General features: G+C 41.1%; 1 protein-coding gene across 5 annotated transcripts in view; it reads left to right on the top strand.

Annotated features, from left to right (window-relative positions):
- Positions 1-18,777, top strand: part of LOC147711306 (microsomal triglyceride transfer protein-like) — a 370,310-nt gene extending 351,533 nt beyond the window's left edge. For all 5 annotated transcript variants that reach the window (XM_086922044.1, XM_086922041.1, XM_086922045.1 and 2 more), the window contains one exon: positions 14,590-18,777. In XM_086922044.1, the coding sequence (XP_086778170.1) occupies positions 14,590-14,767 (178 nt within the window). In that variant the 3' untranslated portion in view covers positions 14,768-18,777. The remainder of the gene's footprint in view (positions 1-14,589) is intronic.
- The last annotated feature ends 5,521 nt before the right edge of the window (positions 18,778-24,298 follow it).

Here is a 24,298-nt window from a genome sequence, read left to right as displayed (position 1 = left end):
CATTGTCACATCTCCACCACGGGATTCCAAACTGAACATATGGAATTACTGATGACAACTTCTACCCAGTCATCTCAGAATTTAGCTGTTTCAGCATCAGATTAGTGGATTGTAGCAATATCAATAATATGGCCGAGTAGACTTCTCAGATTATCTATGTTTTACACAACAATTTGCATTCATTTAATTTTACCTTTTTAAAAATGTTGCTTGATGCTTTTATGATATCTGTTATCGAAATAAAGGAACTGAAAGTGAAATAATATTAACACACAAGAAGTTAAAAATTGTGTTGTGCGTAATAAAATGAGAGAGGCTTCAAATCTTCCTAGAGGAGACCATGGGCACAGGGGCCAATGAGGTTGTGGAAGCTGACCATATGGGTGGCGTGCTCTAGTATAGTAGTTAGTAAGGTAGCAAGTATGTGGAAAAAGAGGGGAGTAGCAATAAAAGACCAATAGTGGGTGAAAATAAAGAAGGGGGAGATGTGGATAATCTCTTCCATATATATGGGGCCTACACTAACCCTAATCTATGGGTTAAATCCTGACTCTGTGGGACAACTCATCCCAAGCTTAAAAGGGCAGAGAATGTCAGGTCGGTTTCCCAATGTCATTTTGAGGCTACTGCATCCCACTAGACATGTAAGTGGTTGACTGTGAGTTTGAACAATAGCAAAGAGGCAAGAGCATGAGTGGTTGAGTTGTTCCATGTGTGGTTTATTCAGATGGTGTCCAGTTGCAGGTAACAGAAGGGAGAACAAATCTCCCTCCTGTTTACCTCCCAGCTATATCAGGGATTCTATGTACCAGCCAATTTCAACCAGAGGATAAACCCACAATATCCTCAAAGGTGGTCAACAGGCCTTCACAACAGAGGTAGGTCGGTACAAATATAGACAATGTAGATCTAACCTGAAGATCAGTATTGCAAAAAGTGCAACCACTAAACATATAGATGAAGTTATGTTTGAAGAGTTTGCAGGTCTTTGTCTGGACATAGTGCATCACAGTGATGCCTTAGGTGCTAAAATTGGGGCGACTGCCTATCTCAAAGTCTTCAGTCTTTCATTTTGTGGTGGTTAACATTTGCCATCTGCACATTTCCCTTTCCTGAGTCAGGGAGTCCATCATTTTGGACAGACTCTCCATCCCTGTGACTCATCCTCTTGCTCCATTGGCGGAAGCCCGTCATCATGTAAATGAGGTGTATTGTCTTGTACAGTGTCTGTGGTAGATAAAGACACCTCCATGCAGGTGGATTCAAAGGCTTGTGGATCACAGTATTATGTAGTCTAGCAGTCTATGGGGTGGGTATAGCAGGCCATAGTTGATATCCCAGCATTAATGATATGGAAGTAGTACCATGAAGTGTCTCCTTTTTGTGCTAGTGTTGAATGAAAAGTCTGTAGAGATGTGGATTATGTTTTCAAGGATAATCGTGCCATTCTTTTTTCATGCAGCCTGTAGTATGGCTCCTGCTTGCTGCTGATAACAAAATGGACCCATTACTGGGTGGGTGGTATTCGCTCCATCCGATTTGCTTGGGCGTATACGGTGGGCTCTCTGGATTTCTAGGTGTTGCAGAAATGTGTTTGACTAGAGCCTGATCAAGATCATGCCTTGTGCAGTTGTTGGATATAGTCTATGGAAACTACTATGTCACTCTGTAGCAGATCCTCCCAGACTGATTGAATGTGTGTTTGGGGAAAGTGGTTACATGGTATGAAAGTGTTTGTGTGAGTCTGTTGAGTGTTTCCTCTCTCGGGGTCAATATGTGTTGTGTTTACTATGTCTTTTTGATCTTTTATTTATATACATCTTGATTTTGAATAATTTATGTATTGCTTTTCTGTAATTGTAAAAAAGAGAAAAATAATTTATATATATTTAAAAAAAGAGAATAAAATGACAAAAAATGTTTTGATAAAAGAAATTAAAAATATATTTTTATGATTTGGCTTGTGTTTTGAATAGTTTTTGGACGGCTCACATATGAAAAGGGAAATAATATCATTGTAAAATAACTGTAGGTCAGAGGGAGACTTTTTGCTTTGATGGTTATGTATTTCCTCTGTTCTCCCTGACCTTTTATTGCTCTTCCAGAGGGGGTCCCTCCTTTTTCTGCGCAGCAGAAATGTGATAACAAACAGCTGAGGGATGAAGGCTACCATGTAGGTCAGCATGCAGCCTTGTTCTTCTTTTTGGGGGGATGCCTTAAATGGACTGTCTTGTGTGTCTGTTAGCTCGTGTCTCAAGTGCCAAAATTCCTGACACCAGTCCGGCGTAGATTCTAGTCTCCTCTCCACCTCTGTTAGCCTTTCTTTGCCATGTCTAGATGGGTACATTAAATACCTGTGCATGTCGACTTTTCTTCTTCAGACTTTTCAGTGACCTTGGGTTCCATTGGTCATACTAATGTTTGAGTTTCTTTGTGAGGGGGGGTCCAGCATAACACCTGGGCCCTTATCCCTATCTGTAGGTGAAGAGTGTTCTCCATCCGTTATAGCCACTGAGAACAGCAGCAGCCTTGGTGTTTGTGAGACAGACATGCGGTCTTCTGTTTGAAGACCGTGGACTCACTAACTAGTATTCATGATTGTTTTTGGTCAGTATAATGTTGCAATTCTCAAGAGCTAGTGAGAGAAATAATTTATCTTCATCTCAAAGTCTTCGTAAGATCAGGAGAAGGAACAACCACCAAGGTGACTAGGTAGTAATAAGACATTGATAACACTAGTGCTGCTTGTAATGAACAGAGAGAGACGCTCCTAATAGTAATGTAGGTGCTAAGGCAGGGCTCAGTGCAGATGTTTGCCATACCTAAGCACTTCTTTTGGACAATGGTGGGACAGTAGTTCTCATAAAGGTCATAGAGGCGCCAGACCCTCTCCAGCCTTCCACATCTGGGTCTGCACCTTTGAGAGTGCCTCAATGCCCTGATGATAGCTGTCATTGTGTATCTGCGGTCCATTGCTGGGAGCTTTCATAGAAAGCAACCACTTTCAACATAGCCAAGCCCTGTCTCATATCTACTGATCTTAATCTGGCAATCCATTTTGGCTCAACTTTTCTGAGCATAAGTATTCTGCCTCCATCTCTGAGGTTAGAATTCAACCATGGCAGTGGCAGGGGGATTGAAGTTCACATTTATGTTCCTTACTATGATAGTTAAAATAGCAATTTCCCAGAGGGTATCTGACCTCTTCATTTCTGAAGATTCTAGAGTGGAAGTGTTCTTGTAGTCTCTCTTTGAGCATCTTAATTGTGCTCCCAATATGTATTTGGTTGCATGTACATTTGATGACTTAAGCTACAGTTGCTATATATTTTAAAGCTTTTACGAGATTGCTCAAGCCATGTGCATTTATATACAGCTGTCATGGGTTGTAGGGAACGTGGTACCACATGGTATGTCCACTTTGAAATTTAATGAGAGGTTTTTTTTTGTAATGATACTGTTCAAAGTATTATCTAAGCCTGGTATTCACCAATATTTATTAAGTGTTTATTAGTTAATGTGGTTGTCAAAGTGATATGGTGTGACCATTGCAAGCATTTTAACATTTAGTTTCTTTTGTTACTGTAGGGAGTCTCTGGTAGTTTTATTTTATCTCATTCCTTTTTAGATTCTGCTGGAGATTAACACTTATCCAGAAAACGTTTTTCCTGGTATTGTATTTCTGTGTTAAAAACACACTGAGGCTGTTTTTGGTGGTTCCAATTTGAACCAAGCAACCACTAGCTGCCCTTGGCCTCCTGAAAATGTTTAATCAAATATCCTGAGTGCTGTTATGGTGAAAGCTCTTGATGGCACATTTAATTCGAACAGTGACTCAAACATAGTTAATCTTAGTTCATCCAGCACTATGTCAACATTAGAACTCTAAAATACCCTTGATTTGTAAGAAATACTTTTGAGTACATAATCCATATATTTACAAGTACACATTTACAACATTTCATTGTGCCTGAAGTTAGGGATTGTTTAATTTGTTTCTGGAGTTGTAACAATGAAATCCTTTTCCTAATATTGAAAAAAATATTCTTCTGCATAGCTCAGTCGTGAGTATGTTGTTGTGTTGTGTTTAAAATGTTGAACTGTCATCTGTTCTATGTGGAACCTTGGTCATCCCGGAATGCTGTCTCCAAGGAATTCCAGTGGGACAGTTGGTGCTAAGGATTAAAGCTGGAGGACGTGGATATCGGTTGGTGTAGGTTTTATCTGACAAATGCCAAAAGACACTTACTGGGTCTTGCCTTCCCTTCATGCGAATGACATAACATTGGTGACAAGGAGCATAGGAGGAGCCTGACATTTGAAACTACAACAACTTCTCCTGTGGAACCTGAAGAAAATCCCCCACCTTACTGCTGAACATTCGCTGCCTGACGATGGGTCTGCCATCTCTTCTAGGTACATCTTAGTGGAATGCTACTGGAATAGAAATGTAGAATTTGGCAAGCGCAGTCACCACTGAGTCTTCCCTGAGGCTTTAGAGTCAACATGTGTCACCTCTCCCAGAGTCAGACCCTGCTCGCGCTTCAGAAGTAGTGTGCTGCACAGTGGCTTGACATGCGCATGCCTTAATCTCAGTGCGAGGCACAATTGAAGCCTTTGCTCACATTCGGAGCCAGAGCGTGGCAGAGAACCAGTTTCCTCTCTTGTTCAGGGGTAGTGTACTGCACAGCGGCAGTGTCAACACTCACACAAGGGATGTCGCATCACCTGGACGTGCAATGTAGCAGCCATCTTGCTTTGGGACATTGCGTTGTTACACGTGCGATGGATGTAGCCTGAGTTAAGGATCCTGGAGCAGTCATCTTGAGTTGGGTGATTGTTTTTCAAGCATTCGGAGAAACTGGTGACTTTACTGGGAATAAGGAAAACGGTGCTTGTGATTATCCGCTATCCTCTTTCTTTTAGACGAGTTATTATCTTTTAGCACTACTGTTGGTTTTCAACAGGTGACTCATTTACCATGTATATTTAAATTGGTCTCCTATCTTTTAAGCATATTCCTTCTGAACTTTTACATCTTTCAACCTTCACATCATTCTAAGATGGAAGAAGCCTGTATCCCTTGACCTTCTGTGTTTTTATCTGATAAAGGTGAACCGCTTATACTATGGAAGAAATGGGATGGAAAAATGTTGTGATTCATAGCTTATAACCATAGGGGGTGAAAAGTTTCATGCCAGGAAACAATGAGTTCTTATGTAGAGTTTAGGAGTGGAACGTCACAATATTTATGACAGCCTTGAAACCACTTCCAGTGAAGTAGTGTGGCTCACTGGTTAGAGGCGGCAGACCCGAGAGCAGAGGACGGCCCGGGACCAGGGTTCGATTCCCGGCGCGGCAGGTTTCTGGACCAGGGTCAGCGGACTCGATAATTCTCTCACCTCGGTGCCCACTCTGATCAGCGATCACACTCGGCAACTCTGGGCATTAGCTTGCCTCATCTTCACTAACGGCCCCACCAGACCGCCGGGGATGCCTGGTCTCACCCTGGAGATACCCATTAAGGGACCATCTCTCAGGGAAGCCAGGAAGGGTTTCGCAGCGGTCGAAGCGCCTTGGGACCCTACGGGTAAGTAGTGCGCTATATAAATGCCTATACATTTACATTTACAATGCAGGAGAACCTAGAGATTATTTTGAGATATCTATATTAATATTAGAAAACATTTTGAGGCAAGGATCAACGTTTCTGTGGAGCACCACTATTTATTTTCAGGAACACAAGGGAAAGGTGAAAGTGTGGGGAACTATGTGGCTTGCTTGTGAACACTGGCACGCACTTGTGAATTTGATCTTTGAACCAATTCGCTAATCAGGGATCAGTTTTTGAGAGGCACCAATATTATCATGGTTGAAGAGAAGTTATTGATAAAAACCTCAGATCAGATCTCAGAGTGGCTATTTCTTTTGTTGAAAGAATAGAGAGCACAAACACGTGGGTGGATGAGATGCCTGTTATACTTCCCCCTTTGCAGAGTGATTCTGCTAATATTGAAATAAATTAAATTGCTGAAGATGTTGATAAAATTAGATCCGAAGTGAAACAAATTGGTATTAATAAGGAAGCAAAGAATAGTAAAATTGAATGTTATCGATGTGGCAATCCAGGCCACTCTCCAAATAGTTTTCAGTGCAATGCCAGGAATTCTATTTGCAGGAAATGGGGAAAAAGGGGTCACTATGCCCATGATTGTAAGGGTGACAAGGGTCCGTCAGGCTGGTAATTTAGTAAGTGAAGATCTCACTAAGATAGTTTTAATCATTAAGCCCAATCCCAGTGAAGTTGATGTGGGTCTCTTGATGATGCTGAAGTGTTACATTAAGCTAGATTATAGGGAAATTGAATTCCTTCTAGCTGACTCGAGTTCACCTTATACCATGGTGGGTGTTCAAATTTGGAAGGAGGAGTTTAGTGGTTAACACATTTCTCTACTCCCATCTGACATTAGTCCTGTAAGCTATGGAGGTAACAAGATTGATGTTTTGGGGTATGCCATCGTGAGGATTATGTTTATGGACAAGGAGACTTTGGGAAAAGAGTATGTGGCTGACTAGGGTGACAATTTATCAGGTTGGGATTACCAACATGCTATGAGGATAAAGTTGAATTCCAGTGCCTTTCAACCAGTCATGGTTGTATCAGTGAAGCAAGATTATGGTGACATTCTTTAATGTTTCCCAAGCGAGTTCAGTGTTAAAGTGGGTCTTATTAAGATATTCAAAAACACGAAATAATTTTAAAGAAAAACGCTATTCCCTGTATTCACCAAATCTGAAAAGTTCCCAATCTCATGGTGAAGCCTTAGAAGAGAGAGATCAGCAGATTGATTGAGGAAAGCATAATCAAGGAGATTTAACCCTTGATATGGCTTGCTCCAGTTGTATTGGCACCTAAAAATCGGGGCAAGCAGATCAAAATGTGTGTTGACCTCAGAGATTTAAACAAGCACATTTAGGTTGATCGTCCGCCTCTTCCCAACATCTCTGTAGATTTAAGCTTGCTTGGGGGTGTTAAGTGTCATGGACCTCTCATCTGCATATCATCTAGTTAAATTATATGACAAATCAAGGCATTTGCATCATTCATCACACCTTTGGTGGCTTACAGTTTCATCAGGATGCCATTTGGTTTAGCATCCGCATTTCATGGTTTCAAAGGATCATGAAGAAGGTTTTTGGGGGTGTTTTGGGCATATTTTTCTTTCAGGATGACATCCTGATTTATGGAAAACATCTGAGTGAATATGATAGTACACTTGTGAAATTGTTAGAGAGATTGGTTGTGGTTTGACTAACATTGAAGAAAGAGAAATGTAAATTTTGAGTCAGCGCTGTTTCGTATTTGGGCCATACCATTTCTGCTGAGGGTATTAAACCCAAACTGGATTTGGTTGACTTGATCCTTAAAGCGCCAGCCCCACAAGACAAAGACCAAGTGAGATCTTTCCTTGGTGGAGTTTTAATGCAAATTTATACCCAATTTTCCAGTGCGATTCTGCCTATCCGTGCTTTACTGAAAAAGAGATATGACGTTTGTATGGCCCCTATGGGGATATAAAAAAGCACGTAGGGCAATGAAACGTCTGGAATTACCAATTGAAAAGGGGGTTCTTTATTTTCCTGATTTCAATTTATACTTTCTCGCAACCTTTTTTCGGCGCATAAGAAGCTTGATGAAAAATGAGAATTCACTATTTTATCATCAATACATGCTGGGACCAGATTGTAATCAATTCTTATTTCGCTTACATGATCCTAACTATTTCAAACGTGTTAAATTTAAGACGGCTAAACATAATAAAAAGATTTGGGATCAAATTATGATTATAGATAAAAGTTCATTCTTTAATGCTGAACTTAGACTATGGGGCAACCCAGGACTTCCCGATATATTTTCAGATGGGACAGGAAATCTTTGGATTCAAAGGGGTATTAGTACTTTGGGGGATTTATATGGCCCAAATGGCTTTCTGGATTTTGACATACTAAAAATCATATTTGGCCTAACAAATGATATATATTTTAAATATATACAGATAAGAGATTACTTGATACGCAAAATGAAAATAATGGAAGTAACACAATCAGATACTTTAGAATGTTTATACTCTGAAAGAACAAAATGACTTATCAGTTTGGGTTATGAACATTTGTCACGTGGCAAATATGATGATAGTACTAAAATTGCGTCTAAATGGTCAGACAGACTTGGCATGAATATTAATTCGGTGCAGATCGCAACCTCATTATCACATATAAATTGTATAGTACACTCCTCTAATTTAAGATTACAATCATATAGAACAATCACACAACTATACTACATTCTGCAAAGAATTTTCAGTTGGACACAGGGCAATTTAGTAACTGAGAAAACAAAATGTTCGAAATGTGATTTGACAGCAGCTGGAATAGAACATATGCTGTTTTCTTGCCCAAAACTACTTACATACTGGGAAGGTATAATCGATGTTTTAAAAAGTAAACAAATTAATACCCCGTTGCTTTCAGCACATTTGGTGCTTTTGGACATTCAAGACGTTAATTGCTTGTATAAAGATCTTATAACTATAATATTTGCGTGTATTAGGTTAGTGATAGCAAGATCATGGATTTCTAAAGAACCGCCAAATATATCAGAATGGTATAGTCTGGTAAACGAAATAAGAATAATGGAACTCACGCTAGCAAAACACAGAGGCCCAAAAGCGGGCAAAAAAAAGGAAAAGATTTGGAAACAATTTTTTGAATTTTGAAAACTTAACTACATAACTTTTATTTGAAAATGAGGCCAAACGTATTTGTGATTTTGTATTTCGTGTTAAAGACTCTATTTGTTTCGTTAAAATGTATTTGTTTCTCCTCTAACCTTTACATATGTTTTTTATTCTTTCATTTCTCTGGAATTAATTGAATGGTTTACTAAAGTATACTTTGATATTTTTCGTTATGTAAATGCAACCTGCTCTTTCTTGCAATAATAAACATACTTTAAAAAAAAAAAGACATTTGTATGGTCTAAAGAGTGTGGGGAGGCTTTTGAAGCCTTTAAGAACTGTATTGATGGAACGCCCACCCTGGGGCTCTTTGATGTATCTAAAAAAACATTTTGTCTACAGATGCCAGCCCATAAGGGCTAGGGGCAGTACTCTTAAATGTGTAATGGTGAAGAATGTGTCATAGCATTAGCGTCATATTCGGTCAAGGATGCGGAGGAGCAGTATTCTGTCATCGATAGGGAGGTATTGGTGTGTGAATGGGTAATCAAACATTTTAAGTTCTATCTTTGGGGAATGTCATATGTGTTTAGGGCTGATCACAGACCATTAGTTCATGTATTTGTCATTAGGAAGGATAATGAGCTGATGCCAGGATTAAGCGGTGGATGAAGGGGTTCAGTGAATTCAATTTCCAAGTGGAGTATATTGCTGGTTCCAAGAACCTGGTAGCGAACTGCCTATCCAGATTACCATTAGACAAAGATGAGATGATTTCAGATGTTGATCACATTATCTGGGTTAGTGAAAGTGCTATAAGTAAAGAGGGGTGGTGGGTGGCACGGGAGTGTAATGAGGAGACTAGGGAACTCAAAGAGTTCACAGCTAAGGGATGGGCAGAGTTCACATCTTTATCAGAAGCAATAAGGTGATTTTGGAATGCAAAAGAAGAACTGAGTTGGATTGGAAGTGAACTGTTCAGCGATAATAGGGTTATTCCACACAGAGGTATAAGAGATAAAATCATGAATCTCTTGCATGAGGGCCACTTAGGGAGGAGATGGTTCCTTCTATCCTTTACCTCCCAATGAACGATATGTGATACTATTAGTAAATTATATTCTCAAGTGGGTGGTGACCTAATGTGTGAGCTCAATCGACATCAGAGTTGTCATCAACTTCTTAATGGAGGAGTTTGTTCGTGAAGGGGTCCCTCTTAAAATTGTCTTAGGCAAAGGTGTTCAGTTGGCATCTTAAGAGTTGCAGAAGTTTCTGAACGATTTGTCTATAGTTCATCTCAAGACGGCGTTGCATTCTCTCCAAATGAACAATCTTGCTGAGCACATGAATCAAGTGGTGAATTCCTGTATGCAAAACATGGTGTAAATGAGAAGGCCTTTGTCAGATGTATTGAGTGAAACATTCAAGTCACCTTTCTTCTGGATGAGAGGAAGAGTTTAGAACATGTAGTTGAATCCAGCATGGATGAGTGGAGCGATTCAAGGATTGAGACGATTGGATGAAGAGTTAGAAATGAATGAAGTCAGAAGTGAGGGAAAGTTGTTGAGAGATGTCTATCAGAGCAAGTACAAGAAGAACAATGATAAAAAATAATTGTACAAAGTTTCTACCATGGTTGGTGGGTGAAATGGCATCAGCAATGAAGCCGGAATTTGTGCGAAAGGGTAAGTTAAGTTACATGGGTCCATTCAACATTAAGTTAGTAATGAGAAATGTTGTTAGGCTGGATAATGGTGACATGTGGCCTATATCTAGATTGGTGAAATAGAATGGTGGAAATTCTGACAATACCGTTGATGGGTTTAGTCTGAGGCAAGTCTGATCCCTGGTAAATGCGAGCACAGCAATTCGCTATTTAGTCATTGTTGCAATCATGCTCCAAGAATATTTCCCAGACATTCCATAAGGTCTTTAGCCAGACTCATCTATTGGAAAGACTATGTGGTGTTTAAAGTATGCCATTTTTGTTTTAGTAGCATGTTTCATTGTTCACTTAATGTCATGTATATTTTCCCTATTATTTTTATACTTTTTAGTTATTGTTATTTCTTTCTTGTAACATTGATGAAATTGTACTATGTATCATAATTTTCTGCCAATTGCACATTTTCATGTGTGATTCAGGTTTGGTTGCTGTACAGGTTTTTGTTGTTGTTTAGTGAGTGGATAAGTGGTGCGTTGTGCTTAGAATATTGAACTGTCATCTGTTCTATGTAGAGTCATGGTCATCCTGGAATTGTGTCTCAAAGGTATTCGAGGAGGACAGTTGCTGCTGGGGGTTAAGGGTGGCGGTTGCTGATCTCGGTTGGTGTAGGATTTATCTAATAAAATGTCTGAAGACACCTACCGGGTTGTGTCCTCCCTTCATATAAACAATGTAACACCTGTCCTTTCTTCTGTCACCCGCACCTGTCGCAATAGCAAATTATCCCAGGAGCCTGTGACTTCACACAGATATAACTGATTAAGCCTCAAATGTATGGGCCCCTGACTAAATGGTAGATACTGTATGCTACAACAATACAAAGTGATAATTTGGATGCTTGAAAAGGCCTTATTCACTGGAAATGACCTGAGACTGGAGTCCATCTCTTTTTGCTTACTGTACTACAGTAGACGTCGAGCAACCCTATGGGGAACTGTCTTGGTTGTTATGTTTTAGAGGCCATCCAGCCTGAACTGTCAGGCCACATGTCCTCTCAACAGAAAATGAAAATACAAATAGGTGTTCAGCCTAGTTAGTCATTGTTGTTGAGGTACAGGTTGAATCCAACTCATTTTGTAAGTTAGCCACTGTTTTTGCACTTTTTAATTCAATGCCAAAATGTTATTTATTCAATGCCACAACCAACTCTCTTTTTACTGCACATTTCAGATCCATTTTACTCACCTTTGCTAGGCTATAGAGTCCCATCGAATCTGGCTTCACAGCTTATGTTAGTGGGACAAGTCCTATTATCAGTGTTAATTAATTTGAAGAGGTTTGATTTAGAGTGTAATTCTACCATACCAGGCAGAATTTAATGCCATGCAGAGTTTAATGCCATTCTGGCAACAAGCTAAGCACCCTTCAAAGGGCCTCATCTGAAGTTCTCTTTGTCTTACTGAGGGGTTCTCTCCAGAGGGTAGATTCTAGTTTCCAGTATATTATTACATTGAAACCGAGAATAGCACCAATCATTGAATTAAATCGGTTGGTGAATTTCATTGCTTACCACTGAGCTCCTTTTTTACACCATTAATATGGTTTTCACTAACAAAAATTGTTGGCTCTCAAAGTAATTTAAAATAGTTTTGATTTTTGAACAATACATTTGTAATGGTGGTTAACTTAAGGATTAAAGGTAATGGATAGGTTTAGAGTTGGTTTTAAAGTTAGGGCTTAGATTTGTGTATGGAATGGGTTGGGTTGAGGGTTATAGTTAGGATAAGTGATGGGTTTGACACAGCACACTGAATTCTGCAGGTACTCTCACCCCTTACCTCTGCACACTACTGACCATAAATTCATAAGCAGTGCACCAAAAAGGGAGAAGGTGGTGAAGAGACCCTAAAAAATCTTGTCCATGTGGCCCACACAACACAGAGGGCCTATTTTATTGTCGGTCGACACATACAAGGTTTCAAATCCGACCTCCATATTACAATGATGGTGGTCGGGTTTGAAACCGGCCAGTCAATCTGACTGGTTTCTAACAGGTTCAAGGAGCCGATCGGTCAGTCGGACCTGGCGCATAAGCCCGTACTGACTGTGTTTTCTACGTCGAGATTATGATGTTGGTTTTCAACAGGCTTTCCATGTCGGGCTTTCCGACATGAAAAGCCCGGCATGGAAAGCGGCTTTGGTGGCCCCTAGCAGGGCCCCCCTTCTTCCGCCACTTCCTGTTGGGTGCCGAGGGGACACCTATGGTGCCCCCCTGTAAATCTCTGCACCGTGTGGCAGGCACCATGCAGGGATTTACAGTAACACCCATTTCTCTATGGGAGCTTGTGTGGCTGCCAGTTTCCAACCGCCGTACAAGCTCCCATAGGGAAATGGTCGTCTGAGACCACATCATGTGTGGTCGCATCGTAATTTGCAGTTTCGGACCGCCGACCCTAGGTCAGTTCGTTCCGAAACTGCATTGAACTCGGTCGGAGACAGATCCGACCAACATCCAAATTAGGCCCATAATTTCATGTGTCAAAGTCCACAATTGTGCAATGCACCTGCACTAGTCCCTCCCATGTCGACGGAGCAGCCTTTCCAACAAGTGCCACTGCATTGTGTAGAGCAGACATTCTACTTCTTAAGCCTGTGTTTGTAATGGAGAAATTGTTAATTTTCAAACCACTTATTAAAAGTTAGCTTTATTGATCACGCCTAGCCCAATTGTTAAACCATAGCACTAACATACAGCCTCTCAGTAAATATGAAATTTCATTGACGGCTACAAATAACTTAAGCATTGGTGTGAAAATGACATCCAAAGATCTTGGTAAGTTCAAAGGGCATTGCTGGAGTGACCGTCTGAACTCATCTTTTTTTACATTTGAATCCTGTAAGTAAGAACACAACATAGTAGATTCATTGTCATTGAAGTCCTCCCCCTGTCCTGCTCTTTTTGGCTTTATTGATGTCTCACAAACATGAGTACCCAACTAGAACACCCAGTTTTTACCATTAATTTGTTTTCAGGTCTTAATAGCTTTCATTGTTTTTATTTTCATTTTTTGTTTTATACATAGCACTAGGTTTTTGTGGTGAAATATAATGATGCTTTCTTTCGAAAATCCTATAATTGATCAGTATATTCGCCACAACCTCTAGCCCCTGCATCAATTTCTTGCTTCCCTGCTCTTAAATAACAGCTAACAAATTGCTCCAGTTTTTCGTAGTGTGATTAACAGGATACATCATGCATGAAATCCTGCAATAGTTTATCCTAAATTTGCCTCAATAGACCTTTACTAATTATTGTCAGCATTTTTACTTCACTATACGCCCAGATCGTACCCCTAGTAATGGTATGCAATTGCCTAGTTTTCCCAAAAATCACACAGTAAATTAAATTGAACAAAAATACGTGCACTCAAGTTTTGCTTTCAGTCATTCTGTATAAAGTGTTTTTTTAACCAATCTATAGCAACATATTTCTTCTTGAGACACCTTGTCTCTCTCCTTGTTGTCCTTCCAGTGTTTTGAGTAAAACAAATTTACTAACATTTAGGTAGCCCCCAAGGATGACACAAATAGGACGTGCTCAACCCCTTAAAATAATGATTCTGAACTTAGTTGTATGCCCCTGATCAAACGTGATGTATTACAAAGCAGTCGGGAACATCGCTGAACCTACAGAATCTGGTCCTGGTTGGGAAAAAATAGAATACTTTTAGACGTCTATATCTGAAAAACTAGACAAGTAAATCTTGTGAGAACAAGAAGCATCTTACAGAAAAATATCGTCAAATGAGATTGACTTAAATTTCGCTTGTAATTTTCTTTTACTTGATTCAGGTTGAGGTCAAGGTTGTGTTTTAATCTCTCGCTAAGAAAAACATTAGTGATAGGAAATAGAAATTTGTTTGTAGACGGCAAACCAACATTTATTCTATAGCAGCATGACAGAAAAGTCAAGGTTGCCTCTTTAACCCTCTTCATGTAATTTGTACCAAAATCCAGGCTGATGAGAGGTTGAGCAACATTGTATTGACTAATCCGCCGCTACAAAGTTAAGCAAGGTCTAAACTGTTTCTTGAGCCCCATCGGACAATGTAACTGTGCATATTAGACATGTTTGTTTATAAAATAGATTATTAACGTTGTTTTTGATTTTTATTTATTCTTTAGAGAAATCTTTACCCTGGTGGAATCATTCCCATTGAGAAATGTGACCAGTAAGGTGTGTAAAGGAAGGAAAGCCATTATCCCAGGAAGAGAATTTCCACTGCACCGCGCAAACTCAGATATGTGCAAGGTCCTACTGAGTGAGGATGAGAAGCCGCAAGAGCCGCCAACATTGTTTTAAACTGAAAGCTCCAGCGACCACCAGACCAGTGTCCATCTCCACACGCTACAGCACTCTGGCATTTGCGCCCAATGCAGCAAATGTAACTCTTTAGAACAATCATTGTATACAAAGTGAGGGACAGAATTCCAGCCCTAGACTTATTTTAAAATCGACCATCCCACTACTCCACATCAATATCAGTTCATACTATTTATTCAGTGGAAATGATAATGCTGTTTTTTAATCATGAACTTGGAACCTACTACTGTCTTCAATTGTGGTCTACACTAGCTTTCATAGATGTGTCCCTGCTCATACTTAAACCTGAAACTGTCCGATATTTTCCACAATATTCTATTGCCTCACAGTTTTACCTACATCTTTAGTAGATATTTCTGACCTGGTCAGTAAATTTGTATCTTTGGTCTTGCCCATTTAAAGATGATATTTTGTACAACATCATCCAGTAAAACAGTGTCAAAAATATTCTGTAATATTTTTGCTGGGAAAACACATTCCGACATAAAGGGCCTTATTTCAGTGGGTGTTATTGTCTCTCTCATTGATGTTAGGGGTGGGAAAGGGGGCAACAGAACCTCTGTTGCAAACGAAGGAGAACCCACAGGAAGGATCTTGGAATGGTTATAAGCCTTAAGAATGAGAAAAAATGTGATGTAAAAGGCGATGTGGAGAGAAGAAGGGAGGTGCTCCCAACTTTGTCCTAATAAATTTATTAAAATAAGCCCTTCACCCTACACTCAGCTCCCATTAAAAGACTGCAGGAAGATCATGTGATGAAAAAATGCTCTTTAATTTATCTGAAGGATAAAACAAGCATTTGGAATGCAATAGGTCACGCATTTGCGAGAGTTTAAGCTATTGGCATTGTAAATGACAATGCCTTTTATTTATGTTCTAAAAACCAAAACATGAATAAAAGGCAATGTCATTTACTATGTAGTTCAAACTTTCGTAAATGTGAGACCTATTGCATTGCAGATGCTTGTTTAGTTCCCCAGAGACCTCGCAAATGAACGCTCATGCACTGTCTCGGACAATATGTAAAAAACACATAGTAATGTTTAAAGGTCTCCAGTACCAACAACCACCTCCTAGTCATTTATGTTGAGGGATGACATGTTGAAGCAAACCACAAGAATTCATGCCTAACCTTCTGAACGACACTTTCGCTTGGTATACACCTATCCATGCAATTAATTTCTTACATTTAACCATCGTCTGCAAAGGGAGCAAAAGTTGACTCTGCAATGCAACCCTAGTGTGCAACGTTTAGCGGGAAATTTGCCAGAGGATATTTCTGTATACTGTATTCTGACATGCAACCCTTTCAAGCAGTGTAATCACTAGTGTATGTGTTCATTTGCCAAATGTGCACTCGCTCACTACAACATTTTTGTGTGACCCTGTCATTGCACTGTTTTTTTTATGTGATGTTATCATCAGTTTGCCACTTTTACATTTTACTGAGCAAGATTACCCTGATTGTAGGGTTGTCCTAACAAAGTCTACTTTGTGTTGGCTTTTAAGTATTACTAGATGACCCTCTTCTACAGTGTCTCAACACCTGCTTGGACAGTCTTCTTCCACTGATCAATATGAATCTTGTGTGTCCAGCTTTGTATGTGTTCTCCAAGTTGAACTACTTGTGGTTGTTGACTTGATGAATGCAAACATCTAAAATGCATCACTTTATAGGTAGCAATGTATTTCAATGAGTTTGTCTAATGAATGTAATTACCACATTTTGTTTTTTTCTTTAAAAAGCCATCCCCAAATATACCTGTTCAGAATTGTATCTTGAGTTGTTCAGGTACTTTAGACTGGCAATTGTGCTTTCTTTGTAGTAGAAAGTGTTTGCAACATTTGCTGTCTCCTGGCAGGTTTTTCTTTCATGTATGGATATAGTCTACTTCGGGAGACCATGCCACTGATAAACATTGTCAAATGTTTGATATGGGCGCTGTTGTTTTTGATGAACAGATGAACATGAGTAAGAAAGCCAAATGAGGTGTCCGTTTAAATCAGCAATGTTGAACAAGGATACTGAGATCCATGCCATATTTTTTAGGATTAGCATATAAAATAGATATTAATACTGTAAAGTTCAGTGGAACTAATGTATGTATTCCCTTACTGCAAACCCTAATGGGAACAATGCCATGGTATTAAATCAGGATGCAGCTTTTCATATCACTGAGTGACGAAAATATACATATGACTAGGAGATGGTGTCATAATAATGGGTAACAGTTAAATAATTGTGAATTTGTAGATTTCAGGTTTTCCTGTGTTTAGCAAAAAACATGAATCATGGAAATAATGTTTCAGCTACAAAATGTCTCCTTTGCACCAGAAAGCATAACACTTCTTTTGCATCATGTGAAGAAAATACCTGTCCCCGTGCATGTCCTTTAGAAGTAATGTGTTAATGTTGTACTGCTTTGGAGACCATATCAATTCTGATAAGCAGTTCCACCTCCTGTCCTTAGACATGTTCCCTCATTGAAAACACATGTATTATGTTGCCACCAACTGCACTTCTGGCCAGTATGTGTTAATCTTCAGAGCTGTTAGGAAGTTGTTTGCCTTCTGATGCTTAGTGTTGTTAAGCAGGTGCATTCTGACTTGGGGCCTCCAGAAAGAGCTCTATATGTTGTAGAGTGAGGACTCTCAGTACTTTCCTGACACCAATTGCTTTGTGCTTATTAAGAACACTTAAATTATACGGTTGTACATTTTTTATTAAGTCAGGATATTCATATGTGTGCACGTCATATGAAACACTGCAGTTGCCTCCAATAGGACACCCTAGTCCTGTATTGGTGAGAGTCGAACAATTCCTCCCCTTCAAACATTGGTGTTGAACTATAATTATGAAGACCTCTAAACAAGGCTGTAGCAAAAAAGTCCTCAACACTGAGCTATATCATTATTGGCACTGAGTAAATCAAGCCAGTCCCTCTCTAGAAAGTTTATTCATATTTCCATCCTCAATACACCAATCGATCCATTACTCTTGCAACCACCCTTTTATCCACCTACTCACCTTTTTATCAGTCCATCGTTTCATCCACACTTCCATTCACCCTCTCACCATTCAATCCACCCATTCATCTAGCCATACTATCACTAATCTTTCCACCATTCCATGTATCTTTAATCAAGCCATCATTTCATTCTTCCACCCAGGTATCCTTTTGATCTCCTTCCCTTCCATCTCCTCTTCTTCCTTTCACCCTCCCTTCCAAAATCTTTCCCTTTGCCTTCTTGTTCCAAACCATCTACTCAGCTTTCTTTCTTGTTTCCATCTCCTACGTGGTGTTAACTTTGCTATTCATCCTCGTTATTTCTATTTCCCTTGCTCCCTCTGTCTCTTTCCCCATATTTTAATCAGTCACCTTATTCTGTCTAGTTCGCTGTACTCCGTGTTCTAGCAAGGTTGAAACAGACCCTTGCCAGAAAGGAAAATGTGCCACTTTACTCCCTCTTGAGTGGTAAATGCCAGCTTTATTTTGGCTGCTGTGTCCCCCCCTCAACTCTGTGCCTCTGCTGCACTGATGTTAACCATGCCCCTGACTTTACTCGACTCATTTGGCAGACTGCACACCATTTGTATTGTGATTTATGAGCTTTGTTAGCAGACATAAAAGGCTTATAAAGAACTAACTAGTGTTTTAGTATCTTAGTGGCAGCTTCTACTATAGATGATGGATTGTTGGGTTAGTAACTCTACCTCTAATTATGTATTTTCTGCAATACTACTCAGAGACATCCAGCCCTCTCTTATTTATAATGATGGATAAATATGCTACTTTGGAGCAGAGATGCTAGAGAACGGTTTGAACTGGAACCTATCTTCTAAATACCTTTAATAACAACTTCTGTTTCTGTGTGTATAAAATACATTTTTAAGATAACAAGTACGTTGTGCATTTGTAAAATTTGTCCGAAGTGTTTTCCCTCTTCATTTGTCTTGCCCAGCAAAAATAAAATACATATTTAAATAATTGTTCGATCTATGATCATTCTTGTGATACTTATTATCTGTTATTGCTCTAGTATTACAATCTCATGTTGAAGCAAACCAGCAGCCTAAAACACAGGGCCTTATTTAAAGATTGGCAGATGGGAAACTTCCCAAGAACGTGGCAGATGTCCCATCCACTGTGTTACCAGTGCATTAAAGTCTATGGGCCTCTTTATGAGTCTGGTGGTCCACAGACTGCCAGACTTGCAGAGGCGCGGTGGTGGCAGTCTTCTGACTTATTATGACCCAGGCAGTCGGGTTGCCTAAGACCACTGCAACGGCAGTGTTCAGAGCTTCCAGGCTATGGCACGGCAGTCTTGAGGCCACACACAAAATGCTTTGCGAGGCTGCTGCGGCCCCACCAAGCATATTACAAGTTCCTCACTGTCACGCTTTTCATGGCAGTAAGGAAACAAAGGGAGCCCTACAGGGCCTCCTTGCGTCTCTGCTCCATGGGGTGTATGCAGGGTGGCACATGTTGTGCCCCCTCTGTGCATGCATCCCAGTACCTGCAAGGTATGGATTCCAGCACTCCAGCTGTATAGGTACTGGTTTTGACGTTCCCATTGTGGTGCCGGTTTCATAGGCACCGCTGTGGGAATGACAAATACCCGCCTGGCAGACAGGAATAAACTATAATCTGGTGGGCAGTTCACCACTGGTTTGGCAGTGTGGGAGTGGGGCCGTCCCACTCCCGCACCACCAAACTCATAATGAGGCCCTAAGGTACTTGTAATACAGTGCAAGGGATAACCACCCTATTTTGACAGATTATCCCATCTGCCAAACTTTCAGTTATGCCCTTAGTTACTAGTGGACTGCAATCCAGAAAGAGTGGTATGTTTACAGCTAGAGGCAACTGGGAAATTCTGCTGGTATGACATTCATTGTCTTCCAATGAAAGAGCTGTGCTGTAATTTCTCTGGACTACAGGTATTGGTAAGAGCATTATCATTGGAATTCTTATTAGTGGAAATTACTTTTCAGAATTTGTCATCCTTTCCCACGGATGCTGGTTTCAGGTACACAGGATTTGTAGCTGGTCTCACAAGCTTGTTGGTTATACAAACTTACCCATCTTTGCCTCCCATCTTTTTGTTGCAGTTGAAATGGTCAGGTCGCTGGTTTTTGATTTAGTGTTATCGATAAAAATGTTCTCTGCAAAACTTGGGCGAAAAAGCAGTATAATTATATAGCTTTTTTAATATTTTTTGACGGTTGAGAAACAACTGGTTATTTATTTGTTTTTCCCCCATAGAGCTAAAACAGTTGGAGAAATAATATAAGTAGAATGCAATGCTTCAGTTTGCCCAAATGTGCTCTCTAGTTCGCAAGCAGCATGTTTGCTATTACAAAAATGCTATGCGTCTTCCATCAACAGCCTCATGTCCAATCAGTGGCGGCTGGTGACATTTGAAAGTGGCAGGGCGTAAAAGTTGCGTATGAGTCTTACATCGCGAGCGTGCGAAGTGCGCAAGGGTGACCAACAGAAAGGGTGTTTGGGGTTTCTTCCCCAGAGAAAATTTTGACGAATACAGTGGCAAATTGTGCATTTCAAAGCAAATTTGAAAAAGGAAGGAGGTTTATAAAGCAATTGTGAACGTGTGGTCTTGAACTATTTAAACACATTAAAAACTGTCCCAAATTAAACTGCATTTAATATGTTCAACAGTTACTGTAGTATGCAAATTGTAGAGTAACCTGAAACTATGGAAATGGAAATGTCGCCCCAGAGCAATCTGAAAATCCACAGAAGGCAAATTCAATTGCTTCAAATGTGAATGTCACTGTCTACAATTCTGACCAGCTTTCACTACTTCAAATCAAATTACAAAAAAAGCTCGAAAATGTTGATTTATATACGGAAGGCTCCATAGGCAAAATGCAAATTTGCCTTTGAAATCTTTGCATCGTTATTGGAATGTGTAACACAATTCACTCCCCTGTCAAGGGCCTTTCCACAAAATATGGCGAGGAGAGGAGGGGGCCCTAATACTCCTACAGCAAGCAGCTTTCCAAGAACCCACAGTGTGCTGGCCCTAATGCAGCACATGGCGTAAGGGGGCTTACATTACACCGCAGGTGCGTTTATGTACTTTAAGCTGCACCAAGAATCAGGATGATACTAGATCTGTTATCTTGTATTATACAACAGAGAGATACTATTTTCCTGTAGCTACACTGCAACTAAATCAACACATGCACAGCACCAGTCCAGATAACACTGAATCTTACTACACAGCATACATACAGAACAATGCTTATTTTATTATGTATAATGCTGCACATGCACATACATACTAGCTCACGTACCCTCCATTACCCTGTCTTTTAACAAGGCGCTGCCACTTAAATATCAAACCAGACATTGACACTGAGAAAGGAGAAAGTGTTTTGTTTTGCAGCTAAAAAAGGGTAACGCTGCAGGAAGCACACAACTGAACACAGCTACAAAGTCCTAGTGCAGCAAACAGCCCTAAACCTATTACTAACCTCCGTACTTTTACAACGCAAGGCACAGCCACACCGCGCAAGTAGGCTGGCCGCACTGGGTAAAAATAGGCTGACAGACACTCATAAAGGCTGCTGAGAACCCCTTACCTTCAACCCGCCCATTTATATATTGCCATATAAGTGTTGGTGGAGATTCTGCCACAGAGCACAGGGTGCCAGCTACCCAGAAAGGGGTGTTGAGGGGTAAGGAAACTCTCCTCACCTGGTCCCCTCTGCCCGCTGTTTGATCCTCTTGCAATGATTGGTGCCGGATGCTGCAAGAGAGGTGCAGCTCTCAGACACCCTCGTTCTTCCCTCTCTGGCCCGTCTTCGCCTCTGCCCTCCTCGTGGTTGTAGCAGAGCACTCACTCTCCTGGGCGCACCTCCCCGCCGGCCCCACACTCCCTGTTCGCCTGCTACCTGAGGGCCTTATTACAAACAATTATACATTTCTAAACGGGTTCTGTGTTTCGTACTAATCCTGTAGATGGCACCTATTTATTCGCCGCTCAAGTTGCACAGCACAATAGGAAGTTAGGGCCACGGTTTCACATGATGAACCCAACCCTGAAAGATCCTGCCCCATCCTAAACACACGGCATTTGTTAGATAAATTGAACCACTCCTGAAGCGCGCAAACCCTGCCCCAGTGTGCGCACATCTGATAAGGCGTGCTCGTCAAGTCACATTAACTCTGTACTGTAGAAAGACGGCTACAAGGGCTATCCTTTGTCTGCGTTTCCTGTCCCGACGCCTTAGGCTTAGCCCTCATCGCGTGAGCTAAGCAAAACACATGTTTGGCAAATGGCAAATAAATATAAAAAACTTACCTTGGCTTCCCGCGCTGACTCCCGACTCGAGTCCCGTCCCGAGACTGCAGACTCCCGCCGTCCTGGATTTAGAATGCCGCTGCTGCGTCTGACATGGTCGTGTGGGCTCTCGTCGTCACTGAAGGCTGAAGGCAGCCTCCCTCCCTCCATGGCAGCCGGCGCTGATTGGTTCGGCCGGCTGCCCTAACCGCGTCATTTTTCCTAGTCTGCATCCTGCAGAGCGGAGATTGGGAGGTGGCTTGGGGGAAGCGGCTTGCCCACTGTTGCTAATACTGTCTGTTTGGACAGCCTCTCAGGCTGTCCAAACAGACAGTATTAACAACATTGGTCAAGCCATTCCCCCAAGCCACTCCCCCCTGCCCTGAGGCTCGAGTAACAAGGAAGTTCTGTTCTGCTGACTGCTTTCCTGCCGTGCGAGAAGGGCAGGCAGAAACAAATGGTAGGTATAAATAAATAACTACCATTTGTTTCTGTCTTCTTCTCGCACGGCAAGAAAGCAGGGGGGGCGGCGCCCAAATGCCCCATGGTAGAACCGCCGCTGTGTCCAATACAAAATGATGGTCCGACAGAGCTTCCATCTGAGTGGTAGATCATGAACATCACATTCAGCCACTTGTATAGTTTGAGTGAGCAATCCATTGGATTTTGGGGACTGTAGTTTTGCTTTGACATGAATATGAGACCACACGTCACACACTAAGGCCCTGATTAAGAGGCTGTCTCGTGGGGGTGTGGCAATAGTGGTCCAGCCACCACCTCACTGGCGGTCTGGCCACCCTATTAGGACTTGGACGAGGAACGACGGCGCTGGATAAAGGAAAAATTTAATGACCATGGAATACGTACTTGTCAAACTGCCATTATACAAGTTTTGTGTACAGCGGATCCACAATTTATCTGCAGATCAGTCAAGTTTGTTATGAACTTTGAGAGCAAAAGAGGTGTCATTGAAAAGGGTTGTTAAAAATTCAGATCAAGACGTAACGTTAAGAGGCTATAAGAACTTTTGCTACTCTCACGCAAGTAATTGCACCAGCCGTCACGCGCCATTCAATGGCTTCACATAACTCGCAGTAGATCGACCCAAATCAACTTTGATCTTGAGTAGGAAGAGCTGTGCGAACCATTTTACACTAGCAAATGGACCGATGTAATTTGATATTGAGCTCCTGAAATAAGAGCTATTTTGTATAGAACGAATAGGAAATTGTATAATGTAGTTCAGTAATATTCTTACATCTGATATTTTATGAATATAAATAGTTATTAATGTTTTTTTAAAACAGGCATGTATACTGACCAAATTTAAACTAATGCATTTTTATTTTTGTAATGGTTTTTATTAACTATACAATAAATTCATTCATTACTTACTTACTTACTATTAGGACTTTGGTAGTCAGACCGCCATTGCACCACCATAATTGCCAGGAAACAACAATCTCTAGCAGTCCGACGGTGGTCTGAGGTCTGCAATATGCTTGGTGGTGCCCTGAGGCCTGCCAAGGATATTACAACTTTCCTCACTGCCAACTGTGTCATCGAGGTTCTTCCCCCATGTAACTGCTGGCAGTGAGGTCCTGCCCCTGTGCACTGTGGTGCATGCAAGGGGGCACATGTTGTGCCCCCTAGTAAATTTACACCACCAGTTCCTGCACAGTAAGGAATGCACAACATGGTTCATTCCTTCCTGTGCAAGAACGTGCACTAGCATTGCAGCAGTGGTGCTGTTTATGGCTCACTGTGAGTCTTTAAGCAGCACCTGCTGCACAATGGTAGCTATGCCACAGTGGTGCCACTGCACCTCCTGCACAAGGGTATCTATGCCACACTGGTGCAACTTCACCTGCTGCACAAGTTTAGCTATGCCACACTGGTGCCACTGCACCTGCTGCACAAGTGTAGCTACGCCACACTGGTGGTACTACACCTGCTGCATAATCATAGCTAAGTAACACTGATAACACTGCACCTGCTCCACGAATGGTAACTACGCCACACACTGGTGCCACTGCATCTGATGCACAATCAGAGCTAAGCGACACTACCACTGCACCTGCTCCACCAATGGTAGCTACCACACACCGGTACCACTGCACATGCTGCACCAATGATAGCTACGCCACACTGGTGCCACTGCACCTGCTGCACAATCATAGCTAAGTAACACTGATAACA

The sequence above is a fragment of the Lissotriton vulgaris genome, chromosome 5, assembly GCF_964263255.1.
Source record: "Lissotriton vulgaris chromosome 5, aLisVul1.2, whole genome shotgun sequence".
Classification (NCBI taxonomy): domain Eukaryota; kingdom Metazoa; phylum Chordata; class Amphibia; order Caudata; family Salamandridae; genus Lissotriton; species Lissotriton vulgaris.
The sequence above is the reverse complement of the archived record's forward strand: the minus strand, read 5'-3'. Positions and strand labels throughout refer to the sequence as shown.